General features: G+C 44.4%; 1 protein-coding gene across 1 annotated transcript; it reads left to right on the forward strand.

The window, feature by feature from the left end:
- Positions 1–2,332: 2,332 nt before the first annotated feature.
- On the forward strand, positions 2,333–20,958 carry LOC120041962 (dynein regulatory complex protein 9-like). Its single transcript, XM_038986836.1, has 4 exons — positions 2,333–2,628; positions 2,784–2,986; positions 3,321–3,449; positions 20,769–20,958. Exons 1-4 carry the CDS (start codon positions 2,500–2,502, stop codon positions 20,857–20,859), a joined length of 552 nt encoding a protein of 183 aa, XP_038842764.1. The 5' UTR covers positions 2,333–2,499; the 3' UTR covers positions 20,860–20,958.
- The last annotated feature ends 77 nt before the right edge of the window (positions 20,959–21,035 follow it).

The following is a 21,035-nucleotide window of genomic DNA, read 5'->3' on the forward strand; positions in this document are numbered from 1 at the left end:
ATAATGATTGTGCCATTATACAAAATATAGCCTACCGCATATTACACATGGCAGAAAAACATACAAATAAATACTGATTTAAGATATCTTTGGTACATAATTGGTCTAGCCTAAATTAAATAAATGCAGCGTTACCCTACAATTATAGAGAATTTGTATTTGATTTTGAATAGGCTAGTAATATATTTAAAAAAATGTTTTCATAATTAATAGGCATTACATTACCATTCGCTACAGAATCTCACCACCGTGCGTTTATCTCCTCCCCTCTCTCCTTCATTCCTTTCTCCAGCATGCAGAGGGGCTGTCAACCGTTTAATTAAATAAGTTGCATTGTGAAAACATGTCACAACGATGTTCCCGAACAGTTTTCACTTGGTTTCCCAAATTAAGCATACTGTAGCTGCAGGAACAGGGTTGGAGAGGCCATGACATACAGAGTTTGGGCGGAATATCACCTGTCAAGGCAAAATAACCGGAGTAGCCTACCTGACATGAGTGAAATGAACCAGCGGAAAAGTGGCAAGCTTTTTTTGTGACTTTCTCAAATGATCAATAGCCTATAGTCACATGCAGCCCATATATCTTTTGATTTCTAAGACATTCTATGGTTTATATCATTCACAACTAAAGTTGCCAAATAACTCTAAATCTAGTGTATAGGACCTGTTCAAATTATCACTTTTATGCTCAACATAGCCATAGCATCCTATGACGGTGCCACATTGAAAGTGACTGAGCTCTTCAGAAAGGCCGTTCTACTGACAATATTTGTCTATGGAGATTGCATGGCTATGTGCTCCATTTCACACAACTGTCAGCAAAGGGTGTGGCTGAAATAGCCAAATCCACTCATTCATCGGGTGTCCACATACACTATATATACAAAAGTATCTTGTCTGCTAAATGAACAAACCTACAGCCTATGGCATGGCTCACAGCCAGATAACATACAGTAGGCTAACTCATGTTCTGTTCTTCTGAAATACATTTTCTTCATATCATCATGTTTCTTTAGACCTGCCTAGAACAAATCATGGATTTACTGTGATGGTGTATATTGAATTGATTTATTATACGTTTTTTTAAATGTAGATGTTCCAAAGGTGTGCATCGGCGTCATGTTTGCATGGATACCTGGAAATGTTAAACGTGTTGATGTTAATTAACAGTAAATTACCGTGAGACAGGCAGCTTTTGCATGACAACCAGCTGACAAGATTTTATGACCGCCACAGCCCTAGATGTGGTACAAATCACATTATTGTGGGAGCACCTCAACACATAGGCTTGGTCGCTAACTCTACATATAACACCTACTGATTATAGCCATGTATTAATACACTGCTCCAAAAAATAAAGGGAACACTTAAACAACACAATGTAACTCCAAGTCAATCACACTTCTGTGAAATCAAACTGTCCACTTAGGAAGCAACACTGATTGACAATAAATTTCACATGCTGTTGTGCAAATGGAATAGACAAAAGGTGGAAATTATAGGCAATTAGCAAGACACCCCCAAAAAATGAGTGGTTCTGCAGGTGGTGACCACAGACCACTTCTCAGTTCCTATGCTTCCTGGCTTATGTTTTGGTCACTTTTGAATGCTGGCGGTGCTTTCACTCTAGTGGTAGCATGAGACGGAGTCTACAACCCACACAAGTGGCTCAGGTAGTGCAGCTCATCCAGGATGGCACATCAATGCGAGCTGTGGCAAGAAGGTTTGCTGTGTCTGTCAGCGTAGTGTCCAGAGCATGGAGGCGCTACCAGGAGACAGGCCAGTACATCAGGAGACGTGGAGGAGGCCAAAAAACATTTGTGAAAAACTGAACAGAGAGACAACACAGACTGAAAATCTGCCAAAGAGCTGGACTCGTGTTTGTGTGAGTGAGTTATACTACATTATGCCAAATGTAGACTTAATAACATAGACATTTCGATTTTATAAAAGTGGCCTTTTGTAATTCTCACCTTCCCTGTAAGAAAAATGGCGGAAAAGGAAGTTGGAATGGAATGCTGGGAAATTCACGTAGTCGGTTACGACAGAAACGCATAATCAAAACATGTATTTATTTGTATCTAACTATTTAACTGTCACTTTATTGCATTCTCGTGCGTTTCACACAACATTATAATCAAAGTAGATAAGAATGTCATTTTTTGAAAACAATAATCAAATGTTGTGCGTTACCAGGGTAACCGGGGTAAACTACCAAGTGTGCTGCTAGACAAGCTAAACTATGCTCTAGTTAAACTACTGGCCTTTTATTGTCCATAAATATAGCTAGTAAACTTCAACACGTTCCGTGAAGACACGTAAGAAATATACCTAGCTACGAATCTGTTGATTGTGTTATTGAGCATTTTGCCCAGGATATTTTCTAACACAAAAATGTCACAGTTAGAAAACGGTATCGTTAGTAGCTAGCTAGATAGGTGATGTTGTAAATTGCTTGGCTAATTTCGCTCGAATTCAGTGTTCACAGACCATCAGGATGTCGGTTCCTTTGTCTGGGGTAGAGCTGCTCAGCGTGTGTACAGTGCTCCAGGACTGTGAGGCACAGCTGGCAGTGCTGGGTCACATCATGCCCGACACCTACAGGGGTCGTCCAGAAGCTGATAAGGTATTATCTGATTATCCTCAGCTAACATTATACGCGGAGCTAATGTCAATTGGCTTTTTCAAGCGATGATGCGTCTTTAGCAAATTAATGGTATGCTTGCTATCTAAGCTGTAATTTTCTCCTATTCAGCCCGTATTCATATGTTTTTGTGGAAGTTTGTGTCAGCCGACATTGGACAGGTCCTTGAACAGCAGAAAGGGGCAGAGCAGAACCTGAAAGCAGCCCGTCAGTTTGAGAGAGAGTCTGGGAGACTGTCAGATGCCACCCGTGAGCTGCACAGATCCCAGAAGGAACTGAACCGCACGCTAGAGGAGGACCCACTGTCCCCTGACAACCTGGCCAAGGTGCAGAGAGACAGGTGGGTTCCAGATAGCTCTTGTTCGGGGCTTTAGTGCACGTTCCGACTTGGACCAGAGCTAGGTTCCAGACAATTTAATAAAATAGAAGCCCACAACTCTGTGCTTCAAACAGAGATGTATTATGATTTATTATGCACACGAGACAACTTTTCATTGGGATCTTTTTCAGGTTAACCACTGAACTAAACACATTGCCATTGTTTACATTTGTCAAACATTTCCAAGGTGCAGAGCAGACTGTATTAACTGTGAATCCAAAAAGTACCCTGTATGCCATCTACCTCATACATAACGATCATGCTCTCTCTCTCTCTCTGTCTTCCTGGCATACAGTCAGTTTGTGGGTCACGTGATTGCTGATGTGTTGGCAGAGCTGCAAGAGAAAGGGACCTTTCACAGCTTGCTTTTCGCTGTGGAAGAAGAGAAAAGAAGGAAGGCCAACCTCCAGGACATAATAATCAGGTCAGGTTATGGTCAATATGAATATGTAGGCTAATAATTCATTGTCTGTGCAGGCAATAGTCAAATTCTTTCAAATCCCACACAAAGAGGAGGCTGCTGAGGGGAGGGTGGCTTGTAATAATATCTGGAATGTTGTAAATGGAATGGTATCAAATGCATGGATGTGTATGATACCGTTCCAGCCATTTCTATGAGCCTGTTTTATTTTGATTGAAAACAGAGCTATAATTTGTCTTTGCTTATTATAGGACTTGCATACAGTGTCTGCCTTAAAATTCAATCTAAAAAGGGATTACATTTGATGTTTTTTCCGATAGATCTACACAACCTACTCCACATTTTCAAAGTGAAAGAAAGTTATAGAACATTTTCCCAAAAAATAAATATGTAGTGAGGGCCAGCCAGCGAGAGCATAGCAAACATGTCGCAGTGGTGGGTAGTATATGGGGCTTTGGTGACAAAACGGATGGCACTGTGATAGACTACATCCAGTTTGCTGAGTAGAGTGTTGGAGGCTATTTTGTAAATGACATTGCCGAAGTCAAGGATCGGTAGGATAGTTAGTTTTACGAGGGTATGTTTGGCAGCATAAGTGAAGGAGACTTTGTTGCGAAATAGGAAGCCTATTCCAGATTTAATTTTGGATTGGAGATGCTTAATGTGAGTCTGGAAGGAGAGTTTACAGTCTAACCAGACACCTGGTATTTGTAATTGTCCACATATTCTAAGTCAGAACCGTCCAGAGTAGTGAGGCTAGTCGGGCGGGAGAGTACGGGCAGAAATCGGTTCAAGAGCATGCATTTAGTTTTACTAGCATTTAAAAGCAGTTGGAGGCCACGGAAGGAGTGTTGTATGGCTTTGAAGCTCGTTTGGAGGTTTGTTAGCACAATGTCCAAAGAAGGGCCAGATGTATACAAAATGGTGTCGTCTGCGTAGAGGTGGATCAGAGAATCACCAGCAGCAAGAGCGACGTCATTGATATATACAGAGAAAAGAGTAGGCCCGAGAATTGAACCCTGTGGCACCCCCATAGAGACTGCCAGAGGTCTGGACAACAGGCCCTCCAATTTGACACACTGAACTCTATCAGAGAAATAGTTGGTGAACCAAGCGAGGCAGTCATTTGAGAAACCAAGTCTATTGAGTCTGCCGATAAGAATGCGGTGATTGACAGAGTCGACAGCCTTGGCCAGGTCAATGAAGACGGCTGCACAGTACTGTCTTTTTTCGATGGCGGTTATGATATCTTTTAGGACCTTGAGCGTGGCTGAGGTGCACCCATGACCAGCTCGGAAACCAGATTGCATAGTGGAGAAGGTATGGTGGGATTTGAAATGGTCAGTGATCTGTTTATTAACTTGGCTTTTGAAGATTTTAGAAAGGCAGGGCAGGATGGATATAGGTCTATAACAGTTTGGGTCTAGAGTGTCTCCCCCTTTGAAGAGTGGGATGACCGTGGCAGCTTTCCAATCTTTGGGGATCTCAGACGATACGAGAGGTTGAATAGGCTAGTAATAGGAGTTGCAACAATTTCGGCAGATCATTTTAGAAAGAGAGGGTGCAGATTGTCTAGCCCAGCTGATTTGTAGGGATCCAGATTTTGCAGCTCTTACAGAACATCAGCTGTCTGTATTTGGGTGGGGGAGGCGGCGAGGGGGGGGGGGGGGGGGGGGGGGGGGGGCTTGGGCAAGTTGCTGCAGGGGGTGCTGAGATGTTGGCCGGAGTAGGGGTAGCCAGGTGGAAAGCATGGCCAGCAGTAGAAAAATCCTTATTGAAACTATCGATTATCGGAGATTTAACGGTGGTGACAGTGTTTCCTATCCTCAGTGAAGTGGGCAGCTGGGAGGAGGTGCTCTTATTCTCAATGGACTTAAGTGTCCCAAAACTTTTTGGAATTAGTGCTACAGGATGCACATTTCTGGTCAAGGGCAGTCAAGTCTGGGGTGAACCAAGGGCTATATCTGTTTTTAGTTCTACATTTTTTGAATGGGGCATGCATATTTAAGATGGTGAGTAAAGAACTTTTGAAGAGCAACCAGGCATCCTCTACTGACAGGATGAGGTCAATATCCTTCCAGGATACGCGGGCCAGGTTGATTAGAAAGGCCTGCTCGCTGAAGTGTTTTAGGGAGCGTTTGACAGTGATGAGGGGTGGTCGTTTGACCGTGGACCCATTACGCACGCAGGCAATGAGGCAGTGATCACTGAGATCCTGGTTGAAGACAGCAGAGGTATTTAGAGGGTAAGTTGGTCAGGATGATATCTAAGAGGTTGGTTACGGATTTAGTGTTGTATCTGGTAGGTTCCTTGATAATTTGTGAGAGATTGAGGGCATCTAGCTTAGATTGTAGGACGGCCGGGGTGTTAAGCATGTCCCAGTTTAGGTCACCTAACAGTACGAACTCTGAAGATAGATGGGGGCGATGAATTCACATATGGTGTCCAGGGCACAGCTGGGGGCTGAAGGGGTCTATAACAAGCGGTAACGGTGAGAGACTTGTTTCTGGAAAGGTGGATTTTCAAAAGTATAAGCTCGAATTGTTTAGGCACAGACCTGGATAGTATGACAGAACTCTGCAGGCTCTCTCTGCAGTAGATTGCAACTCCGTCACCTTTGGCACTTCTACCTTGTCGGAAACTGTTATAGTTAGGGATGGAAATTTCAGGATTTTTGGTGGCCTTCCCAAGCTAGGATTATGACACAGCTAGGGCATCCGGGTTGGCGGAGTGTGCTAAAGCAGTGAATAAAACAAACTTAGGGAGGATGTTTCTAATGTTAACATGCATGAAACCAAGTCAACAAATGAGAGCGCATGGGGATTGGGAGTGATGCTGGGGGCTGCAGGGCCTGGGTTAACTTCTACATCACCAGAGGAACAGAGGAGGAGTAGGATAAGTGTACGCCTAAAGGCTAAAAGAACTGGTCGTCTAGTGTGTTTGGAACAGAGAGTAAAAGGAGCAGATTTCTGGCCGCGGAAGAATAGATTCAATGCATAATGTACAGACAAGGGTATGGTAGGATGTGAGTACAGTGGAGGTACACCTAGGCATTGAGTGACGATCAGAGAGGTTTTGTTCTTAGAGGCACCATTTAAGCCAGGTGAGGTCACCGCATGTGTGAGGGGTGGAACAAAAGGGCTAGCTAAGGCATATTGAGCAGAGCTGGAGGCTCTACAGTGAAATAAGACAATAATCACTAACCAACATAATGACATTAGGGAGAGGCATGTGTAGCCGAGTGATCATAGGGTCCATTGAGTAAGTTGGCGAGCTGAAGACACGGCAATTCAGACAGCTAGCAGGCCGGGGCTAGCAGGCTAGCAGATGGGCCTCAGGGGGACGTCGCAACGGAAGAGCCTGTAGAAACCCCCTCGGACGGTTACGTCGGCAGACCAGTTGTAATGGATCAGCGTGGATCCGTGTCGGCAGTAAAGGGGTCCAGGCCAAATTGCAAAAGAGGTATTGTAGCCCAGAAATTGACTGATGGATCTCTGCGGCTAGCCAGGTGATGGGCCTAGCTCGAGGCTAGCTCCAGGCTAACTGGTGCTTGCTTCGGGACATAAACGTTAGCCAGTTTTAGCCACTCGGATAGCAGCTAGCTAGCTGCGATGATCCGGTGTAAAGTTTCAGAGCTTGCGGTAGGAATCCGGAGATATCGTGGAGAAAAATCAGTCCGATATGCTCTGGGTTGATATCGCGCTGTGCAGACTGGCAGGATTTGATCGGGCTGAGGCCGACGTAAATCTTAAATACTTGGTGGAAGCACCTTTGGCAGACATTACAGCTGTGAATTCTACCAACTTTGCACAACTCTTAGGGCAAAATATATCCATTGTTTTTGTCAAAATTGCGAAAGTTCATTACATTTGGTTGGGGATCATTGACGGAAAGCGATATTTAAACCTCGTCTCTGATTTTTTTTAAGCAGATTTAAGTCAGGACTGAGACTAGACCACTCAGGAACAGTCAACACCTCTTGGAAAGCCCTTCTGGTGTCTTTTGCATAAAAATTTGTGTAGTTGTTCACAGAAGACTGAGGTGGGTTTCTCTGTAACTTTTTAACTGGGCTTTTCTTCTTTCATATTTATTTTGATCCTAACAAACTCCTCAGTTCCTGCCGGTGACAAGCATACCCATAACATGATCCCAATACTTGGAAATACAAAGAGATCAACAACATTGCATTCACTCCATATTCCTGGCCTGTATGACAAAGTGAAAAGAAATAGCCGGTGTTAAAAAAAATCCACTAGATGGGAACGGAGGTAAGATGGCAGACTCTACACAGCGGTGCTGTAACGGCTGCTCTCCTCCTCTTCGTCTGAAGAGGAGAAGCATGGGTCGGACCAATACGCATCGAGGTATGCAGTCATAATGAATTTATTTAAATGATAGACAAACACGAAACACTTGAGAATATACAAAATAACAAACGCAGTCAACAGACCTGAACAAACGAACTTACATGACACGAAGAACGCACGAACAGGAAAATAGACTACACAAAAACCGAACGAACAAACATACCGAAACAGTCCCGTGTGGCGCAACATACACTGACACGGAAGACAATCACCCACAAACTAACAGTGTAAAACAGCCTACCTATATATGATTCTCAATCAGAGGAAATGAATAACACCTGTCCCTGATTGAGAACCATATAAGGCTAATTAACCAACACTCCCACATAGAACAAACAACACAGACTGCCCATCCCAACTCACGCCCTGACCAACTAAACACATACAAAACAAGAGAAAACAGGTCAGGAACGTGACATAACCCCCCCCTTAAGGTGCGAACTCCGGGCGCACCAGCACAAAGTCTAGGGGAGGGTCTGGGTGGGCATCTGACCACGGTGGTGGCTCAGGCTCTGGGCGAGGTCCCCACCCCACCATAGTCAATCCCAGCTTCCGTATTCCCCTCTGAATGACCACCCTCCTATTCCACCCACTTAATTTAAAGGGTACCGTTGAGATAAGGGGCAGCACCGGGATAAGGTAGCTCAGGACAGAGAGATAGCTCAGGACAGAGAGGTAGGTCAGGATAGAGAGGTAGCTCAGGATAGAGGGGCAACTCCGGACTGAAGGGCAGCTCCGGACAGAGAGACAGCTCTGGACTGAGGGGCAGTTCAGGATTAATGGCAGCTCTGGGCTGAGGGGTAGCTCATGGCTGGCTGACGGCTCTGGACGCTCATGGCTGGCTGACGGCTCTGGACGCTCATGGCTGGCTGACGGCTCTGGACGCTCATGGCTGGCTGACGGCTCTGGACGCTCATGGCTGGCTGACGGCTCTGGACGCTCATGGCTGGCTGACGGCTCTGGCAGATCCTGTCTGGTTGGCGGCTCTGGCAGATCCTGTCTGGTTGGCGGCTCTGGCAGATCCTGTCTGGTTGGCGGCTCTGGCAGATCCTGTCTGGTTGGCGGCTCTGGCAGATCCTGTCTGGTTGGCGGCTCTGGCAGATCCTGTCTGGTTGGCGGCTCTGGCAGATCCTGTCTGGTTGGCGGCTCTGGCAGATCCTGACTGACGAATGGCTCTAGCGGCTCGGGACAGACGGGCGGCTCTAATGGCTCGGGACAGACGGATGGCTCAGATAGCACTGGGCAGACGGATGGCTCAGATGGCGCTGGGGAGACGGATGGCTCAGATGGCGCTGGGGAGACGGATGGCTCAGATGGCGCTGGGGAGACGGATGGCTCAGATGGCGCTGGGGAGACGGATGGCTCTGGCCGGATGAGGCGCACTGTAGGCCTGGTGCGTGGTGCCGGAACTGGAGGCACCGGGCTAAGGACACGCACCTTCAGGCTAGTGCGGGGAGAAGGAACAGGGCATACTGGACCCTGGGGACGCACATTAGGCCTAGTGCGTGGTGCCGGAACTGGTGGTACCGGGCTGGGGACACGCATCTCAGGGCTAGTGCGGGGAGCAGCAACAGGATGCACAGGACTCTGGGGACACGCATCTCAGGGCTAGTGCGGGGAGCAGCAACAGGATGCACAGGACTCTGGAGACGCACAGGAAGCTTGGTGCGTGGTGCCGGAACTGGTGGTACCGGGCTGGAGACACACACCACAGGGCTAGTGCGTGGAGGAGGAACTGGGCTCTGGAGACGCACAGGAAGCCTGGTGCGTGGTGTAGGCACTGGTGGTACTAGGCTGGGGCGGGAAGGTGGCGCCGGAAATACCGGACCGTGCAGGCGTACTGGCTCCCTTGAGCATTGAGCCTGCCCAACCTTACCTGGTTGAATACTCCCCGTCGCCCGACCAGTGCGGGGAGGTGGAATAACCCGCACTGGGCTATGTAGGCGAACCGGGGACACCATGCGTAAGGCTGGTGCCATGTAAGCCGGCCCAAGGAGACGTACTGGAGGCCATATATGTAGAGCCGGCTTCATGGCATTTGGCTCAATGCTCAATCTAGCCCGGCAGATACGAGGAGCTGGTATGTACCGCACCGGGCTATGCACACGTACAGGAGACACCGTGCGCTCTACTGCGTAATACGGTATCTGCCCGTACTCTCGCTCTCCACGGTAAGTACAGGGAGTTGGCGCAGGTCTCCTACCTGACTTCGCCACATTCCCTTTAAGCCCCCCCCCAAGAAATTTTTGGGCTTGTCTAACAGGCTTCCTACCGCGTCGTCGTGCTGCCTCCATTCTCCGGTATCCCTCCGCACATTGCTCCATTGAATCCCAGGCGGGCTCCGGCACTCTCCTTGGGTCGATCGCCCATCTGTCGATCTCCTCCCATGAATTATAACCCAGATGCCTCTCCACCTTCTGTTTCCGTGCTTGCTCCTCAAATCGCCGCCTCTCTGCTTTCGCTGCCTCCAGCTCAGCTTTGGGGCGATTATATTCTCCTGGTACTTCGCGGTCCAGAATTTCCTCCCAATTCCTGTAATCCTGCGTTTGTTGTTGCTTCTTTCGCCCTCGTTGCTTGATCCTTTGTTGGTGGGTGATTCTGTAACGGCTGCTCTCCTCCTCTTCGTCTGAAGAGGAGAAGCATGGGTCGGACCAATACGCGTCGAGGTATGCAGTCATAATGAATTTATTTAAATGATAGACAAACACGAAACACTTGAGAATATACAAAATAACAAACGCAGTCAACAGACCTGAACAAACGAACTTACATGACACGAAGAACGCACGAACAGGAAAATAGACTACACAAAAACCGAACGAACAAACATACCGAAACAGTCCCGTGTGGCGCAACATACACTGACACGGAAGACAATCACCCACAAACTAACAGTGTAAAACAGCCTACCTATATATGATTCTCAATCAGAGGAAATGAATAACACCTGTCCCTGATTGAGAACCATATAAGGCTAATTAACCAACACTCCCACATAGAACAAACAACACAGACTGCCCATCCCAACTCACGCCCTGACCAACTAAACACATACAAAACAAGAGAAAACAGGTCAGGAACGTGACAGGTGCAGATTGCCTCAAGATAAAATCATAATATTCAATATCTGTAAGACTAAATATTAGAACTTTACATACTCGTGGGTAATAACCTTCAATCTGGATAACACAAAACAAATCATCAGGCTTAAGAAATGTATCGACAAATATTACAACAACAAGCAACACCAAAGATGACAGAGTAAACAAGGAGAACCAATCTCCAAAAGAAAATGAGACTGACGGACACAGACGATTTATGCTTTTCACTACCGGGAATGGTAAGGGTGGAAACCAATCTGTTAAAATCGATCGACGACAAACTGCATACTTGAATTAGTTAGGAAAGATATAAAGGAGTTGAAGGCGAGCCTCGAGACGAGTGACGAAAAAGCTGCGACAATGGAGAAAGAAACAAACAAGCTTAAAGGTACAGTCAATAAGATTGAAATGGACGTTAAATGAACTTAAAGGAGAACATATTTCTGAGAGAAGCCTTACTTGACATACAGAATAGATCTATGAGAGAAAATATGGTACTTACTGCTATCCAAGAAAAAGGAGAAGTTCCTGAAAATGTGGTGAAGGAATTCCTTCTTACAGCGCTTCAGAACCCACGCGAAGCTGTTGACAAAATCCAACTTGAACGTGTACACTGTTTCGGACAGAGAGGACCCGAGATATGAGCGCCCAATCTTTGCCAAATTTGCTTTCTTTAAAGATAAAATAATGGTTGAAAGCCTGGGTAAAAGACTCACTGGCACGAAAATAGGCATGAATGATAAGTTCCGAAGGAAATTGCAGAACGGCGCAAAGCTCTGTGTCCAATCTTCAAGGAGAAGATATTAAAAAGGAAAAGTGTAGCTCTCGTAGTCTATAAACTGTATATTGATAACCAAATGTTCCGAGACACAGACTACTCCATGGCTATTCTAAATATTACAAAGTTCCCATAGAGGATTCTAATAATGGAACACTCAATATTAGCCATGGTCGGGATTGTAATTTAAAAAAATATCTAGAAAAGCAATAAAATACAACAATTTAAATAAATAAACTACAACTACACTATACCATTCTAGGTAGGGAATGTTGGAAAAATAATTAGTATTAGACTTTCCATTTATTGTATTTTATGAATTGATAAGATAGCATTGAAGAAAGGATAATTAACTAAATTGTACATCTTAAAATACAAGGAACTGGAACACAAAAGTACTGAATCAACATGGAAGAGATAAAACACAGAGGACACAGTATGTGGGTATGTGCAGGAGTATTGTGATGGAAGGTGGGGTGTGTGTTTTTGTGTTTGAAAAAGTGTGGAGTTGAGTCAGTGAAAAAGGATAGTGGTTGCAAATCCCAGAGCCCATGTGTGCTTGTGAGCAGGGGTTATGAGAGCTTTCAATTTTGTGCAGATGTGGGATATACATTTTAAAATATATCATACATGTAGTTGATTTATTTATTGGCCTATCCCCAACCCTATACCTGAGCGACCCATACGCTAAGGAGAAGTCCTTATCTGTTTTATGGACCTACCGTAAGTAGCCTATACGCAGCCAAATCAGAAAGATGAATGTGGTCTGAGACCTACTAAAGCAGCACCACACACTCAAGATTCTGAGCCTGCCTGGCAGGGTTGGTCCTACAAAGCCAAATCCCCCTGATGGGAGAGCATAATATACAAGGAAATTCTCAAAGCTGCTAATGAGAACCTTGAAGACCTTGTACCTAACTGGTGGAGATTCCAGTGGGGTGTCCCCACCCAGGCAGTGGCAGTGCTGGCAACACTAGCTGCAGTAACCAATGGGGAGGGGGTCACACTCGGACAATCAGAGAGGGGGCATATTATTGTGGCCCTGGTGGCAAAGGTCTGACAACACAGAGATGCTTGGGAATATGGTCACAACGGGGGACCGTTGGGGTGTAGCTGAGTTTCATCAGCTAGGACGTGACAATGGTTAATCAAATCTCCCTATTATTGCTACGTTTTGCATGCCTTCTCAAACAGCTTCAACTGTATATCAAGTTCTTTCTTGAGTTGGGCTCAGTGATGGAACAACTGAATAGTGGGGAACAATTGGAGGTTTACTTAGTAGCAATGCAAATATCATGGTATAGCTATATGGATACTCAATCACTATGGTACTTTTAAATGGTGAGTTTACAAACATATATTATGATAAATAGATTTGAAACTTGTATCTCAATATGGTAAATGGTGAAATAAGTATAGCCAGTTATAATGAATGGCTTAGCAGATAATAAGAAAAGACGATCAGTATTTACCTGGCTAAAAGAGAAGAAGTTTAATATATATTGTTTACAGGAAACTCATTCAACTATTTTAGATGAAGTTGTGTGGAAAAAGGACTAGGGAGGCGAAATATATTTCTCCCATGGGCAAAGAAACTCGAAAGGGGTAATGATATTAATTAACAGTAATTTTGATCCGAATGTGCAAATTGTCCAAACAGATCATCAAGGTAGATGGGTGAATGTAAATACACTGCTCAAAAAAATAAAGGGAACACTAAAATAACACATCCTAGATCTGAATGAATGAACTATTCTTATTAAATACTTTTTTCTTTACATAGTTGAATGTGCTGACAACAAAATCACACAAAAATGATCAATGGAAATCAAATTTATCAACCCATGGAGGTCTGGATTTGGAGTCACACTCAAAATTAAAGTGGAAAACCACACTACAGGCTGATCCAACTTTGATGTAATGTCCTTAAAACAAGTCAAAATGAGGCTCAGTAGTGTGTGTGGCCTCCACGTGCCTGTATGACCTCCCTACAACGCCTGGGCATGCTCCTGATGAGGTGGCGGATGGTCTCCTGAGGGATCTCCTCCCAGACCTGGACTAAAGCATCCGCCAACTCCTGGACAGTCTGTGGTGCAACGTGGCGTTGGTGGATGGAGCGAGACATGATGTCCCAGATGTGCTCAATTGGATTCAGGTCTGGGGAACGGGCGGGCCAGTCCATAGCATCAATGCCTTCCTCTTGCAATAACTGCTGACACACTCCAGCCACATGAGGTCTAGCATTGTCTTGCATTAGGAGGAACCCAGGGCCAACCGCACCAGCATATGGTCTCACAAGGGGTCTGAGGATCTCATCTCGGTACCTAATGGCAATCAGGCTACCTCTGGCGAGCACATGGAGGGCTGTGCGGCCCCCAAAGAAATGCCACCCCACACCATGACTGACCCACCGCCAAATCGGTCATGCTGGAGGATGTTGCAGGCAGCAGAACGTTCTCCACGGCGTCTCCAGACTCTGTCACGTCTGTCACGTGCTCAGTGTGAACCTGCTTTCATCTGTGAAGAGCACAGGGCACCAGTGGCGAATTTGCCAATCCTGGTGTTCTCTGGCAAATGCCAAACGTCCTGCACGGTGTTGGGCTGTAAGCACAACCCCCACCTGTGGACGTCGGGCCCTCATACCACCCTCATGGAGTCTGTTTCTGACCGTTTGAGCAGACACATGCACATTTGTGGCCTGCTGGAGGTCATTTTGCAGGGCTCTGGCAGTGCTCCACCTGCTCCTCCTTGCACAAAGGCGGAGGTAGCGGTCCTGCTGCTGGGTTGTTGCCCTCCTACGGCCTCCTCCACGTCTCCTGATGTACTGGCCTGTCTCCTGGTAGCGCCTCCATGCTCTGGACACTACGCTGACAGACACAGCAAACCTTCTTGCCACAGCTCGCATTAATGTGCCATCCTGGATGAGCTGCACTACCTGAGCCACTTGTGTGGGTTGTAGACTCCGTCTCATGCTACCACTAGAGTGAAAGCACCGCCAGCATTCAAAAGTGACCAAAACATCAGCCATGAAGCATAGGAACTGAGAAGTGGTCTGTGGTCACCACCTGCAGAACCACTCCTTTATTGGGGGTGTCTTGCTAATTGCCTATAATTTCCACCTTTTGTCTATTCCATTTGCACAACAGCATGTGAAATTTATTGTCAATCAGTGTTGCTTCCTAAGTGGACAGTTTGATTTCACAGAAGTGTGATTGACTTGGAGTTACATTGTGTTGTTTAAGTGTTCCCTTTATTTTTTTGAGCAGTGTATGTTATTGGACCATAAACAGATATGGCTCATTAACCTTTACGGACCAAATTATGATGATCCACGCTTCTTTGAAAATATATATAATAGTTTATCAACCATACAAGCTATACAAGACTGTATTATCATGGTGGGAGATTATATTACGGTTTTAAATACCGCTATGGACCGTAAAGGAAATGACACTACAAACTATCCCCTTCATACACTTAAGGAAATCCCGAATATCATGGATATATTGGAACTAGTGGATATATGGAGGCTTAAATATCCTGACCTAGTGAGATATACATGGCAGAGGCTCAATCAATTTAGTCGTCTTGACTACTTTCTCTCTGGCACCAAAAGTTAGTGTTGATAGGGGACAGATTGCAGTCGGAGCATCAAATAATTGGCATATATATTACTCTTACAGAATTTCCACGTGGGCGAGGATATTGAAAATGTAGTTAAAGCCTAATGGATGACAACTTGTTTTTAACTAGGACAGAAGTATTTATAACTGACTATTTCCGACAAAACATACAGTGGGGCAAAAAAGTATTTAGTCAGCCACCAATTGTGCAAGTTCTCCCACTTAAAAAGATGAGAGAGGCCTGTAATTTTCATCATAGGTACACTTCAACTATGACAGACAAAATGAGAAAAAAAATCCAGAAAATCACATTGTAGGATTTTTAATGAATTTATTTGCAAATTATGGTGGAAAATAAGTATTTGGTCAATAACAAAATCTCAATACTTTGTTATATACCCTTTGTTGGCAATGACAGAGGTCAAACGTTTTCTGTAAGTCTTCACAAGGTTTTCACACACTGTTGCTGGTATTTTGGCCCATTCCTCCATGCAGATCTCCTCTAGAGCAGTGATGTTTTGGGGCTGTTGCTGGGCAACACGGACTTTCAACTCCCTCCAAAGAATTTCTATGGGGTTGAGATCTGGAGACTGGCTAGGCCACTCCAGGACCTTGAAATGCTTCTTACGAAGCCACTCCTTCGTTGCCCGGGCGGTGTGTTTGGGATCATTGTCATGCTGAAAGACCCAGCCACGTTTCATCTTCAATTCCCTTGCTGATGGAAGGAGGTTTTCACTCAAAATCTCACGATACATGGCCCCATTCATTCTTTCCTTTACACGGATCAGTCGTCCTGGTCCCTTTGCAGAAAAACAGCCCCAAAGCATGATGTTTCCACCCCTATGCTTCACAGTAGGTATGGTGTTCTTTGGATGCAACTCAGGATTCTTTGTCCTCCAAACACGACGAGTTGAGTTTTTACCAAAAAGTTATATTTTGGTTTCATCTGACCATATGACATTCTCCCAATCTTCTTCTGGATCATCCAAATGCTCTCTAGCAAACTTCAGACGGGCCTGGACATGTACTGGCTTAAGCAGGGGGACACGTCTGGCACTGCAGGATTTGAGTCCCTGGCGGCGTAGTGTGTTACTGATGGTAGGCTTTGTTACTTTGGTCCCAGCTCTCTGCAGGTCATTCACTAGGTCCCCCCGTGTGGTTCTGGGATTTTTGCTCACCGTTCTTGTGATCATTTTGACCCCACGGGGTGAGATCTTGCGTGGAGCCCCAGATCGAGGGAGATTATCAGTGGTCTTGTATGTCTTCCATTTCCTAATAATTGCTCCCACAGTTGATTTATTCAAACCAAGCTGCTTACCTATTGCAGATTCAGTCTTCCCAGCCTGGTGCAGGTCTACAATTTTGTTTCTAGTGTCCTTTGACAGCTCTTTGGTCTTGGCCATAGTGGGGTTTGGAGTGTGACTGTTTGAGGTTGTGGACAGGTGTCTTTAATACTGATAACAAGTTCAAACAGGTGCCATTAATACAGATAACGAGTGGAGGACAGAGGAGCCTCCTAAAGAAGAAGTTACAGGTCTGTGAGAGCCAGAAATCTTGCTTGTTTGTAGGTGACCAAATACTTATTTTCCACCATAATTTGCAAATAAATTCATTAAAAATCCTACAATGTGATTTTCTGGATTTTTTTTCCAAATTTTGTCTGTCATAGTTGAAGTGTACCTATGATGAAAATTACAGGCCTCTCTCATCTTTTTAAGTGGGAGAACTTGCACAGTTGGTGGCTGACTAAATACTTTTTTGCCCCACTGTAGGTATTAGAGGTCGACCGATTATGATTTTTCAACGTCGATACCGATTATTGGAGGACCAAAAAAAGCTGATACCGATTAAATCGGCCGATTTTTTTATATATATGTGTATGTAATAATGACAATTACAACAATACTAAATTAACACTTTTATTTTAACTTAATATAATACATAACTAAAATCTATGTAGTCTCAAATAAATAATGAAACATGCTCAATTTGGTTTAAATAATGCAAAAACACAGTGTTGGGAACAAAGTAAAAGTGCAATATGTGTCATGTAAAAAAGCTAACGTTTATGTTCCTTGCTCTGAACATATGAAAACTGGTGGTTCAATATTCCCAGTTAAGAAGTTTTAGGTTGTAGTTATTATAGGAATTATGACGCGTCGACTATTTCTCTCTATACCATTTGTATTTAATGTACCTTAGACTATTTGATGCTCTTATAGGCACTTTAGTATTCCCATCCCAATCTCGGTAGTTGATAGGCTTGAAGTCATAAACAGCACAGTGCTTCAAGCATTGCTAAGAGCTGCTGGAAAATGCAGGAAAGTGCTGTTTGAATGAATGCTTACGAGCATGCTGCTGATTACCGATTGTTATGAAAACATGAAATCGGCCCTAGTTAATCAGACGACCTCTAATAGGTATAGAAGATCCCCTTATTGTATGGGACAATTTTAAATCCAATTCAGTACTCATCTCTAAAACAAAAGCAATTTAGGTCAAAATAATACATATATTTTTAATTGAACCTTTATTTAACTAGGCAAGTCAGTTAAGAACAAATTCTTATTTACAATTACAGCCTAGGAACAGTGGGTTAACTGCCTTGTTCAGGAGGAGAACGACAGATTTTTACCTTGTCAGCTCGAGGATTCGATCTTGCAACCTTTCAGTTACTAGTCCAACGCTCTAACCACTAGGCTACCTGCCACCCGGGCTTAGTGGGACTATCATTTGTTTTTCAACAGGACAATGACCCAACACACCTCCAGGCTGTGTAAGGGCTATTTGACCAAGAAGGAGAGTGATGGAATGCTGCATCAGATGACCTGGCCCGCCACAATCCCCCGACCTCAACTAAATTGAGATGGTTTAGGATGAGTCGGACCACAGAGTGAAAAGCAGCCAACAAGTGCTCAGCATATGTGGGAACTCCTTTAAGACTTTTGGAAAAGCATTCCAGATGAAGCTGGTTGAGAGAAAGCCAAGTGTGCGCAAATCTGTCATCAAGGCAAAGGGTGGCTATTTGAAGAATCTCAAATGATTTGTTTAACACTTTTTTGGTTACTACATAATTCCATATGTGTTATTTCATAGTTTTGATGTCTTCAAAATGATTCTACAATGTAGAAAATAGTAAAAACAAAGAAAAACCCTTGAATGAGTAGGTGTAATTTTAAATACATTTGCCAACATTTCTAAAAAAAAATAAAAAAAAAAGGGTTATTGTGTGTACATCGTGAGCATTTTTATTTATTTAATACATTTTGAATTCAGGCAGTAACAGAATAAAATGTAGAATAAGCACTGTGCAAGGCATTTGGAAAATATTCAGACCCCTTGATTTTCCCACATTTTGTTACGTTAGACTTATTCTAAATTTTAAAAATCCTCAATCTACACGCAATACCCCATAATGACGTGAACAATTTTTTTATAAAAAAAAAAAAAACATGCCTTATTTACATAAGTATTCAGACCCTTTGACATGAGACTCGCAATTGAGCTCAGGTGCACCCTGTTATCATTGATCATCCTTGAGATGTTTCTACATCTTCATTGGAGTCCACCTGTGGTAAATTCATTTGATTGGACATGATTTGGAAAGTCACACACCTGTCTATATAAAGTCCCGCAGTTGACAGTGCATGTCAGAGCAAAAACAAGCCATGAGGTCAAAGGAATTGTCCGTTGAGCTCCGAGACAGGATTGTGTCAAGGCACAGATCTGGGGAAGGGTACCAAAGAAAATTCTGCAGCATTGAAGGTCCCCAAGAACACAGTGGCCTCCATTCTTAAATGGAATAAGTTTAGATCCACCAACAATCTTCTTAGAGTTGGCCGCCCGGCCAAACTGAGCAATCGGGGGAGAAGGGCCTTGGTCAGGGAGGTGACCAAGAACCCGATGGTCACTCTGACAGAGCTCCAGGGTTCCTCTGTGGAGATGGGAGAACCTTCCAGAAGGACGACCATCTCTGCAGCACTCCACCAATCAGGCCTTTATGGTAGTGGCCAGACGGAAGCCACTCCTCCGTAAAAGGCACATGATAGCCCGTTTGCCAAAAAGCACCTAAAGGACTCTGAGCATGAGATACGAGATTCTCTGCTCTGATGAAACCAAATTGAACTCTTTGGCCTGAATGCCAAGTGCCATGTCTGGAAGAAACCTGGCACCATCCCTACAGTGAAGCATGGTGGTGGCAGCATCATGCTGTGGGAATCGCTGCCAAAGGTACTTCAACAATGTACTGAGTAAAGAGTCTGAATACTTACAGTACCAGTCAAAAGTTTGGACACACCTACTCATTCAAGGGTTTCTTTATTTTTACTATTTTCTACATTGTAGAATAATAGTGAATACATCAAAACTATGAAATTACACATATGGAATCATGTAGTAATCACTGGGTTGAGATTGGGTGATTGTGGAGGCAGGTCAACTGATGCAGCATTTCATTACTCTCTTTCTTGGTCAAATAGCCCTTACCCAGCCTGGAAGTGTGTTGGGTCATTGTCCTGTTGAAAAACAAATGATAGTGGAACTAAGCGCAAACCAGATGGGATGGTGTTTCACTGCAGAATGCTGTGATAGCCATGCTGGTTAAGTGTGCCTTGAATTCTAAATAAATCACTGACAGTGTCACCAGCAAAGCACCATCACACCTCCTCCTCCATGCTTCACGATGGGAATCACACATGCGGAGGTCATCCGTTCACCTACTCTGCGTCTCACAAAGACACGGCGGTTGTAACCAAAAATCGCAAATTTGGACTCATCAGACCAAAAGGACTCATTTCCACCAGTCTAATGTCCATTGCTCGTGTTTCTTGGCCCAAGCAAGTCTCTTCTTATTATTTGTGTCCTTTAGTATTGGTTTCTTTGCAGCAATTCGACCATGAAGGCCTGATTCACACATTCTCCTCTGAACAGTTGATGTTGAGATGTGTCTGTTACTTGAACACTGAAGCATATATTTGGGCTGCAATTTCTGAAGCTGGTAATTCTAATGAACTTATCCCCCGCAGCAGAGGTAACTCTGGGTCTTCCTTTCCTGTGGCGGACCTCATGAGAGAGAGTTTCATCATAGCGCTTGATGGTTTTTGCGACTGCACTTGAAGAAACTTTCAAAGTTCTTGAAAATGTCCACATTGACTGACCTTCATGTCTTAATGATGGACTGTCGTTTCTCTTTGCTTATTTGAGCTGTTCTTGCCATAATATGGACTTGGTCTTTTACCAAATAGGGCTATCATCTGTATATCACCCCTGCCTTGAAACAACACAACTGATTGGCTCAAATGCAATAAGAAGGAAATAAATTCAACAATTTAACAAGGGACGCCTGTTAATTGAAATACATTCCAGGTGACTACCTCATGAAGCTGGTTGAGAGAATGCCAGGAGTCTACTCACACTTACACATTGAGCCTGATTGCTGTCTGTGTGTATTGCAGGGAGGAGGGCAGCCGGCGGAGGACCAAAGCTCTTCAGAGACAGCTGCTTGACATCCGCAAGGAAAAAACTCTGGAGCTGCAGGTACCATAACTGAGGAAGACAACGGAGACACATTCCTTCACGTGCCCGATATGATTTTCAATCTAGTAATGGGCAAGATTAGAATTAGGCTACACATTGACTGACTCTTGGTGGTGCTCCAAGTTCCTTGAGGGTGTCAGACGTCGATGTCTTTGAAAATTGGGGTGCCTCCCGGTTTTTCATTC

Source organism: Salvelinus namaycush, unplaced genomic scaffold (genome assembly GCF_016432855.1).
Source record: "Salvelinus namaycush isolate Seneca unplaced genomic scaffold, SaNama_1.0 Scaffold593, whole genome shotgun sequence".
NCBI lineage: Eukaryota > Metazoa > Chordata > Actinopteri > Salmoniformes > Salmonidae > Salvelinus > Salvelinus namaycush.